Raw genomic sequence first — 10,483 nt, 5'->3', positions numbered from 1 at the left:
ACACATATATATATATATATATATATATATATACCGGTATATATATATGTTGAGTCGCCAGGCTCTTACCAATACCTACCCCTATTAAATTTGTCTCTGCTTCCTGAACTTTAGTCATTTTGATCATCAGTGTGTGTGGGTGTGTGTGTGTTTGTGCACTTGAATCCATTTTTTTCAATAAAGATGACTCACCAGGGCTGTTAATGCAGGGCTGCACTCTGCTATAAAAACTCTGCACATCCTGCTTTGAAGCAGCAGCGCTCAGGAAAGTTGGAGCTTTTACAAAATTAATAAATATAGAATAAGAATCGTAAAAAAAAAAAAAAAAAGACATTTTACAGCAATGTTTTGCTGGCGTGTAAAACCGAAAAAGGTCAGGCAACATCAGATGGGTTAAGCGTATTTCAGGATACAGTGGTATTTGTCATCCGCTCTCTAATGTTTGTCTTCTTAATCTGGAATTAACAAAGTAAACAGTCTGACCGCGGCGGGCGGAGATTCTTTATTTAGTAAGGAGCAGATGCTCACTCATCCCCTCCTTAAAGCTGGTTACTTTATTTTTTTAAACCAATGCAAAAGATAAGTAAAAATTTGGCTAGACTTTTCTGTGGATATTTATTAACACAAAAGAATGAACAATAAAGTTACATCACGAAGAGACAATAAGAAACTGTGATGCCAGTTTGTGTCAACATTTCGCTGTTTTTTTAAAACAAAAGAATTTCAGCAAAGGAAAAAAGAATCAGTTTCAGCAGAAAAATCAGCTTAGTGGATGTTCAGTTTGTCAAAAAAATAGAGTTAAACTGATAAAGTCAAGTACTAAATTCTCAAAGTTAAAGAACAATTGCGTTTTATTTTGAAAGGTTTGGTGCTTCTTTGTGGTTGGCTTGAATGAGGGAAGTTTTCAAATTAAGACACAAAGTTATTTTTTTAAGTCAACTTTAAAATCGAATTATTTAAATTAAGAAGAGTTGTGAAGGTTAACATGTTAACACACGCGATTAAACCAAACAAATGTAATATTTATTCGCGTCCTGCCGCGCAGCCGCGAGATCAGCGAAATAAATAAAACTCAGTCTAAAATAATTTGTTTGTATATTCTGTGAGATTTTATTAAGTTAAAGAGATAATATGGGATTTATTTGTATTTTTTGGACAAAAAAGATCTTTTATTTCAATACATAAGGCGGAAGATGAATGTTGACCGCAGCAAAAGATCCACTGTGCAAAACGGAGCTGTCTGCTATTAAAAATCATGAGGAAACTGGTCATTATTTTATTTTGGTATGGAGGTCAGCAATTTTTCTACAATAACGAGCAGCAAGGTTGTGTAAAAATCCAGCCAGCCAGCCTGTTAAGGTAACAGTTCACACCTCCTACCTGTGAGCAGATTCCAGCCGAGCAGAACTCCTGAAATCCAGCTGGATGGAACTCCTCCTAAGTTTTCTTTTTATTATTTGTCACAAACACAATAAGAAAAAAATATTAGAAAAAGAAAACAAAACAGAATTCTAGGAAAAATATCAAATAAATCAGGGATCGGCAACATTTAACAATAAAAGAGCCATTTGGACTCCTTTTCTACTGATCAAAACCTAGAAGGAGCCACAAACATTTACTTTCAAAATGTGAGGTTTTTTTTGTTTTGTTTTGTTTTTTTACCTTTTAGTAGATACAAATGAGTAAAAATAGTAGATGCCAAATTAGCCAAAAAGCTAGCTTGTTGCTTAATTGCTAGCTAAACTCCAAAATAGCCTAAAATTCTTTAGTAAACTAAATTACTCAAAAATGTTAGCCTGTTGCTAAAATAGAAGCTAAACTCTAAATTAATCTAAAAGATCTCAGTAGATAACAAATTAGCCAAAAACTTTAGCTTATCGCTAAATGTTTAGCTAAACTCCAAATTAGCATTAAAAACTCAGTAGAGGCTAAATTAGGCAAAAAAAAACGTGTTGCTTAATTACTAGCTAAACTTCAAAATAGCCTGAAATTTCTTAGTAAACTAAATTCCAAAAATTAATAAACTTACTGTTATAAATATTTCTCTTCACCCAGGGAGCCACCATGGGGAGATAAAAGAGCCGCTAGCATCTCTCACAATGTGAGTTTTTTTTTTCATTTTTACCTTTTAGTAGATAAAAATGAGTAAAAATAGTAGATGCCGAATTAGCCAAAAAGCTAGCTCGTTGCTTAATTGCTAGTTAAACTCCAAAATACTAAATTATTCAAAAATATTATCATGTTGCTAAAATAGAAGCTAAATTCATAATTAAGCTAAAAAATCCCAGTAGGCAACAAATTACCCAAAAACTTTAGCTTATCGATAAATGTTTAGCTAAACTCCAAATTAGCATAAAAAAACTCAGTAGAGGCTAGATTAGGCAAAACAAAAACAAAAAAACTTTTTGCTTAATTACTAGCTTAACTCCAAAATAGCCTGAAATTTCTTAATAAAATTTCTTAGTAAACTAAATTGTAAAAATTAAAAAAACTTACTATTATATTATTTTCTTCACCCAGGGAGCCACCATGTGGCTCTGGAGCCACAGGTTGCAGACCTCTGGTCTAGACAGAAGGAGATAAATTCTTATTTCAGCTATCTGAGGTTCCAAAGGGCTAAAATGAATGTTTTAAATGTACAATTTTGCATGTAATTTAATATTATGATTATTTGTGGATAATAAGTGGCTGGAAAGTACTATAACTAAAAAAAAAAAATTAATCCTGATTAATCGCAATTAATTTCTTCCCAGTTTGCGATTAATTCATGACATATTTTTAATCGATTCCTGAGCGTAAAATTAAGTCAAGTCAAGTTGCTTGTAACAATTATAAGAAGAAGTTAACAAGTTTCTGAAGTCAAGTTTCAAGTTCCACTCAGGTCCGAGTCTCTGATTATCTCTGTTCGGTTTTTCTCTGATTCAGTTTCTGCTCCTTAATTTGATGTTTCTTCATCAATCAAACACCGTTTTTTGGCAGAAAACTGAATCAGCCTCCGCTCCTTAGCTTAATTAGAGCTGCTTGATGTTCACATCCTCATTATCCGCGAGAAAAAAATTTTGTGGTGAAAAAAAAAAAGAAATATTTAAGATGCCGTAAAGATCCGTATTAAACCCGCTAATGCTGGATCCTCAGAGCTTTTCTGACAACGGCTAGATAGCGGGTCGAAATGTTCGAGAGCCCCCCTGTAATTGAAGTCTAGAGTGTTCCCTTGGAAACCATCTGATGATGGAACAATGTTCTGTGGCTAGAAGGAGGCAAGGTTCAGGAAAATAAATACAAAAACATGATTGAAGCCGGGAAATAATCAGGACATGAGAAGTAAAGAGATAAACGACATGAAGTCGCAGAGGCTCAAGACTGTTCTTTTTTTTTTTAAATAAATGGATGAATCGCTTAAAGGGATTTCTGTTTATTTAGCTGTGTTTATTGTGTTCATCATTTCTTATTCCACCATCTGAATTCCAGTCACTGTCCGTCTGTCACTGAGTGAAAGGACACAATTCATGCGCGAAAGGTCAACATGACAGTACTCTGCCTTTTCTCTACTGCTCTGTCCTGGGATTACAGTATGAAGACACTCAATAAGCAGCATCTTTCTGTTTATGCTGTGCAAAGAAAGCTAAAAGGGGAAAAATAAATCTTATCTAAGGTAAGAAAATATAGAATTGATTGAAAAAATGTTATTTTTTTTTCCCTGAAAATCCTTACATTTATGTCATTTTAAGAATCCACAAAAGAACGAGTAAGTGGTTTGAGAATAAAGGATCATGTCCGACGCTTGTCCAGTTCCACACAAGAATGCTGATGTGTTGAATGTATGAATATTTAGCATCGCCTGCTTGGTGGTCTCCACTGTTATTTCTATTGAGCAGTCGGGGGGGCGAGATCCAGCTTTAAGCGAGAGCTCATATGTGAGGGGAATACTAGATCGGCAAAAACAAAATATACCAGCCGTAGAATTCCTGATCAATTTAGAAAATTCAGGAAAAATCCCGATTTTGAGTGGTCATAAAGAGAATTCCATTTTATTTATTTATTTAGCCCAATATCACACAAAAAATTCCTCATTGGTCTTCATGGTGGTAATTGTACGGAAGCAGGTCGGTCATAAAATGTAAAAAATAGTAAATTCCTAAATAAAACTGGATTATCTCTGTCCTTAGTCCTTATCGGGGCTATTAAAGAAGAATTAGCTTATCTAACTATACAACTATTTGAATAGAGTTAGACCAGATAGGACTGGGGGGCAGGTGGGGGCGGAGTCCACAGCCAAGACAAGCCAGAGGCGTGGTCCACGGCCAAGACAAGCCAGAGGCGTGGTCCACGGCCAAGACAAGCCAGAGGCGTGGTCCACGGCCAAGAACAGGAGACGATCCACCAAGAATCTGAGAACCTTCCTGATCCCCCAGAGGGGAGTGGGAAAGAGAAACAACACGTGAATCACACTCCATCAAATAGAGAGAACTAAATAAAATAAAGATTTAATAAAAAAATTAGCGCATCAATTTTAATCTAGATCCACGAGAGTTACAGGGAAAGTCTAGATATATGTCTGATAGATCAGAACTCACGGGTCTATTTGAAAATCTGCAAATAAATGTCCAAGATTTAGATTGTGGAATTAGACCCCTAAAGCTGGGAGTCGCATATATTTTTTAAAACAAAAAACAACTATTCTTCAAATTTTACGTGTTACTGCTAAACTGAAAAAAGTGAAATGTTGGATCAATTAACAAAAGTTATGTCATTTAAAATTTAAAATGATTCCTTTTCATCAAATTACAAGTTTGAATTGATGGTTTACTCTATTTACAAATGTAATTTGGTAAAAATGAATATTATTAAATGTAATAAATTGCAGAGCTTTTGTTAATTGATTTAAACCTTCACTTTTTACATCGTCGCTGAAAAAAGTGAAACAAGGAACAATAAAAAAAATTAAAATGATTCATTTTTACCAAATTAAAATTCTGAGTTGATGGTTTACTCAACATAAAAATGTGATTTCATAAAAAAATATTTTTAAAATGTAACTAATTGCAGAGCTTTTGTTAATTGATCCAACGCTTCAAGCTAGTGTCACTGAAAAAATTGAAATATTGGAAAAAATTAACAAAAGTTTACATTTAAAGTGATTAGTTTTCAACAAATTCAAATTTTAAGTTGATGGTATATTCGACATAAAACTGCAATTTGATTAAAACGAATATTTTAAATGTAACATATTACAGAGCTTAATTGGTTAATTGATCCAACTCTTTACTTTTTACAATACATTTACACTAGAGAATTCATAATTTTAGAATAAATCATTTTATGAATGTACATGTGCATAAATGAGAAACTTTTAACTGTCTTCTTTAAAAATCAGAACTTCCTCTTCTAACTTTTTAAGTCCCATCTTTTAAGCCGTTTTAAAAGTATTCCTTCATTATGGCAAAATCCACTAACATGTCGTTTTCTAGGACGTAGTTTCTGCAGAGCGGCAGTCGTTTCATAGAAATATGATGTAGGTAAGACCGCCCCCACTTCCCGCCACCCATCTTAGTGTTTTAAAGCTCTTCTCGCCGTAGTACACTGAAAAAAGTGAAAAATCAAATCAGTTAACAAAATTTCTGTAATTTATTCATGTAGTTTTTATCTAATTAAATTTTGAAGTTGAGTCAACCATCAACCCAAATTTTTTGTTTGATGAAAACTGAAAACTTTAACAAATTACTGAACTCTTAATAATTGATTTGATTTTTCACTTTTTTCAGTGTAGCTTTGACATGCTTTTCAAATCTCTTTTTTTTCCTCAAAATCCTCAAAAATGTAATTTTCAGCATAATTTTCCTTATATACATCCATCCCAAGACCGTATTTTAACCTTTAAATCCGACTTTGATCATGAAAGACTTTAAACATAAAGCATTACATCCCGTTGTGCCTTAAATAAGCTGCTGCTGCAGAACCGTCGCTCCTGTTCTCAAGTCCGTACTTCCACAGACTCTCAGTTTTCTATTGATTCTGAAAGAACTGCTGCTAGTTTATAAACCCCTTCATGACGTAGCTCCCAAACACTTTAATCAACTTGAGGTACAAAAATCCACCAGAAGCAATCAGCCGCTAGAAAACACAGTCAAGAACACAACAGTGAAGCTGCTTTTAGCTGCAGAAAAACAGAAGATGGATTTTAATTTAAGTAAAAAAATTATGCATTTACAATGTTTCATTTAATGTTCTGCATCTCTGTAAACACTGTAAATGGTTTATGAAAGGTGCAAAAAAAGACTGACCAGATTGCTGCTTTTGAACATCAAAAGCAGGAGATAATTATACGTCTTTTAAATACAAATGAGAAAAAAAATCTTGTTTGCACTGATTTTTTATTTTATTTCTTCATTTACTGGAGAACAATATTGATGAGATTTTATGTTCCTGTTCAGATTGAAGAAACTGTTGGGTTTCAATGGGGGATAAACACTATTAAACATTTACCCCTTCAAGGTTTAGTCTCACTAGTCCAAATAAAGCATGAAAGTATTTTTGTTTTTACTTTGCAAAGGCTTTTTGAAGGACATATGTGGACAGAAACCATGTTTTTGTTTAGAAGCTTATTCTCAAACTTAATTTTAAAAAGAAATCCTTTACAAAAATGTTTCCTTTCTGCTTAAAACTACCACCAGATGGTGCTAAACAAAGATTTTCTTTTATTTTATTGTAATCATGTTCAAGGTTTATAACAGTTTCAAGCAAGTTGAATGAATAAAAATGTACAAACTTGTTATTTAAGGAATATTCATAGCTTTAATTAATTATTTCTAGTGTGAAAATTCATTCCGAGTTGCTGCTTTAGCACCTTTGTTGACGAGACACCTAAAACATTTAATTAGAGTGAGGACTTTAATGATTAAGACACCAGGAAAAGAGCATTTATTTAAAAAGAGCACTTCCAGCAGATTCAATCAGGGTTGCCAGGTATCTCTAGTGCAAAATGAAATCCTTCATCACGGCTGTTTAATTAAATCTTTTTAGCAGCATCCTCTCCTAAAATGGCTGGATCGTTTGAATATTCATGAGCAATCAGAGGAAGTCGTCTTCATCTAGGATAGATATTTGATCACATTTGCGATAAACAAATCATCCAAGATGATTTTAACTTCTAAAAATGAAGAAAAAAAGGCTTTAAAATAACCTTATTTGATCTGCTGGGAAATTTGATACAAGGAGATAAGAGCTTCTGGTTCTCTCTTCCTTTAAATGTGATTTTACCTCCTTTTGCTGCAGGTTTGTAAGGAAACAAGAATGTTTCAGTCTAGCATGAAACATATGAAAAGAAGAAGAAGCTGCTATCATGCTTTTTATCCTTTTCTCTGCTTGTCAAAAACATTTTTTTAGCATCAAAGGGAGATTTTACTTTGTTCTCTTTAGTAATTTTTAGAACTTGAAAGAATCTATGCCTTTAAGAGTTTCTAAACACATTCATACAGTTTTAATGTGTTTTTTTATTTTTTTTATTGGTAAGCAGTGACTTTTTATTGTTTTAGTTGACCTTATTCCCAACAGATGTGCAGGTGAGAAGCTGGAAGGTAAGTGGAATTATTTGGTAGCTCTTTAGAAAAAAATAAATCAATTTTTAGTGGAGTGCCTCAGGGTTTGATACTAAGACCTCTGCTGTTTAACCGATTAGACACCCACATTTATTGAACTTAAATGCTCCTCATCTTTACTTCTGCTCCTGTTAAAAGAAAAAATGTTCTTTTTGGGTGCCTTTGTTTAAATGAATGCACTCCTACTATTAAATTTAATATATATCTTTGATGTTTTACATTAAAGTTCCCCCATGACCATTTTTTTATTTAAAAAAAGCGTTCCCAGTCATGTTTTAACTATGATTATGACGTTTTTGACCAAAATCCCACAACCTAAATGTCTTAAAACGCCATTTTTCATGTTAATCTGAAGCCTCTGTTTCCAAAATCTCCTCTGAGGGGGCGTGGCTTTTGGAGCTCCGCCCCTGATGATTGCTTAAATCTTCATTGTTGCTACATAAAAATGTCAAGCAGTATTGGTGGAATTATTTGGTAGTGTATTGCATTTATTCAGGAAGTATAAATCAGAAAGTGTCTCTACTTTCAGAGGAGTACCTCAGGGTTTGATGCTAAGACCTTTGCAGTTTGTCTTATAACCAACCAGTTAAAGAATATCTTTCATTCAAACAGAGCCTGTTTGATTGACAGAGATTTTAAAGGAAAATACTCTGAAATGCAAAAATGAAATGATCTCTTGTTACATCTGTTCTTTTTCATAAGAAAAATGACACAAATACTTGTTAAAAACTCAAAACAGAGCTGGAATTTAAATTAATTTTCCTGCTTGCTGCAAAAACCTATCTTTTAATTTGCCTTTAGACGAATGCAATAAAAACAAGTAATGCTGTTGTAAAAATAAAAGACTAAAAAAAGAAAAATCCGTTCATGGAATGGTTCAAACCATATTAATATTTATAGTTCATCATATTATTACAGGGAAAAAAATCTATTTTCACTTTTTAAAATTAACTAATGAGAATCAACACCTTAATCCAAATTCTGCTCATCTAAAAACACGTGGTTCTTTAGCCACGAGACACATTTTGCTGCGTAATTTCCGTGCGCCACCAGCACGCATGCACGCGGGCTAGTGGATGAGGCTGCGCGCGCGGAGGAGCTCAGACAGCAGCTGATGCTTCACTGGATCCACTTGACGCCCGCTGGAGTTCAGTTTGAGGATCAATCGATGGACTTCTGTGCCACGTTTGGGTTATGAAATGACCGCACGTGAGCGCAATCCCACCATCTTTTGGAGCGCGGAGGTAAGATTGGCGCAAACTTCACTGAATCCAAGTGTGGTTTTCTGCATTTATTTATTATTTATGTTTAGTAGCGTCGGTTGAAAATGTCTGAGCTCCACAACAGAAGCCAAACCAGCGCCCGACGCAGTGACTATGTGTGGCAGTACGAGTATTATGACGACGAGGAGCCCGTCTCCTTCGAGGGACTCAAAGCGCACAGATGTAAGTTCCCTTTCCTCCAGTTTAAAGCCCCCTTTGAATATAGTTAATTGAATTCAGTTTTTAGCCTAATTTAATGAGCAAAATGTGATTTGAAGATAAGACCGCCTTTGTAAACAGCTGTAATCAAATCTCACTTTTCCCCTAATTGATTCGTCCCTGACAGAAGGAGCTAATTGACGGATTATAAAGTGTTCACTGAAGTGAATGACTTTCCTTTCTGTGTTTGCAGACTCCATAGTCATAGGATTCTGGGTTGGATTGGCGGTGTTTGTCATTTTTATGTTCTTTGTTCTGACGTTGCTCACTAAGACTGGAGCGCCGCATCAGGAGTGAGTATCACAGCAGGATGGATTTAAATTGAGTTCAGTGATGATTTCTGCCTGACAGACACGTCTGAGGGGAAAACAGCACGAATGAATATTAGGGCTGCCACGATTAGACGACTAATCGACTATTAGAATAGTAGACAACTAATTTAATGGTCGATTAGTCGTCACTTTATATTATATGGAGTCAAAGTGTAATAAAGTCGAAAGTTATAATGACATTCTGGTAGCTTTTATTTTGGCATTTATTAAGGTTTTTTTAGGCTATTTTGGAGTTTAGCTAATATTTCAGCTACATTCTAGCGATTTTGGCTAATTTAGTTAGTCTATTTTATTTTTTAGGGGGGTTATTTTGGAGTTTAGCTAATAATTCAGCAACACGCTAGCTATTTTGGCTAATTTAGGCTTCTTAGTCTTTTAGGCCATTTTAGAGTTTAGCTAATATTTCAGGAAGATGCCAGCTGTTTAGGCTAATTTAGCATTTTTTGTATTTATTTTTTTGGGGCTATTTTGGAGTTTAGCTAACATTTCAGCTACACACTAGCTGTTTTGGCTAACTTAGCTTTTTTTTTTTTTAGTTTTTTTGGCTAATTTGAAGTTTAGCTAATATATCAGTTACATGCTAGCTTTTTTGGCTGATTTAGCATTTTTTCATTTTTTTAGGCTAATTTCGAATTTAGCTAATATTTCAGCTGAATGTTAGCCATTTTGGCTAATTTAGCTTTTGTTTTGCTTTGTTTTTTAGGCTATTTTGCAGTTTAGCTAATAATTCAGCAACACGCTAGCTATTTTGGCTAATTTAGCATTTTTTTTAGTTTTTTAGGCTAATTTGAAGTTTAGCTAATATTTCAGCTACATTTGAGCTATTTTGGCTAATTTTGTATTTTTTAAATTTTTTAGGCTAATTTGGAGTTTAGCTAATATTGCAGCTGCATGCTAGCTATTTTGGCTAATTTAGCTTTTTTTAGGCTAATTTGGAGTTTAGCTGATATTTCAGCTGCATGCTAGCTATTTTGGCTAATTTAGGCTTTTTTGTTTTAGGCTGTTTTGGAGTACAGCTAATATTTCAGCCTCATGCTAGCTGTTTTTGGCTAACTTAGGTTTTTTTTTCGTATTT

The 10,483-nt window shown here is 34.0% G+C and overlaps 1 protein-coding gene across 2 annotated transcripts in view; it reads left to right on the top strand.

The window, feature by feature from the left end:
- The first annotated feature begins 7,902 nt into the window (after positions 1-7,902).
- Positions 7,903-10,483, top strand: part of LOC112158092 (melanocortin-2 receptor accessory protein 2A) — a 4,237-nt gene continuing 1,656 nt past the window's right edge. The window contains exons 1-3 of one of the 2 annotated variants that reach the window (XM_024291285.2): positions 7,903-8,839; positions 8,911-9,040; positions 9,270-9,369. In XM_024291285.2, coding sequence (XP_024147053.1) covers positions 8,795-8,839; positions 8,911-9,040; positions 9,270-9,369 — 275 coding nt within the window. In that variant the 5' untranslated portion in view covers positions 7,903-8,794. Of the gene's footprint in view, positions 8,840-8,907; positions 9,041-9,269; positions 9,370-10,483 lie in introns of both variants that reach the window. The other variant, XM_024291286.2, reaches the window with a different exon arrangement.

Source organism: Oryzias melastigma, linkage group LG24, assembly GCF_002922805.2.
Source record: "Oryzias melastigma strain HK-1 linkage group LG24, ASM292280v2, whole genome shotgun sequence".
Taxonomy (NCBI): Eukaryota; Metazoa; Chordata; class Actinopteri; order Beloniformes; family Adrianichthyidae; genus Oryzias; species Oryzias melastigma.
This window is presented reverse-complemented; position numbering and strand designations above follow the sequence as displayed.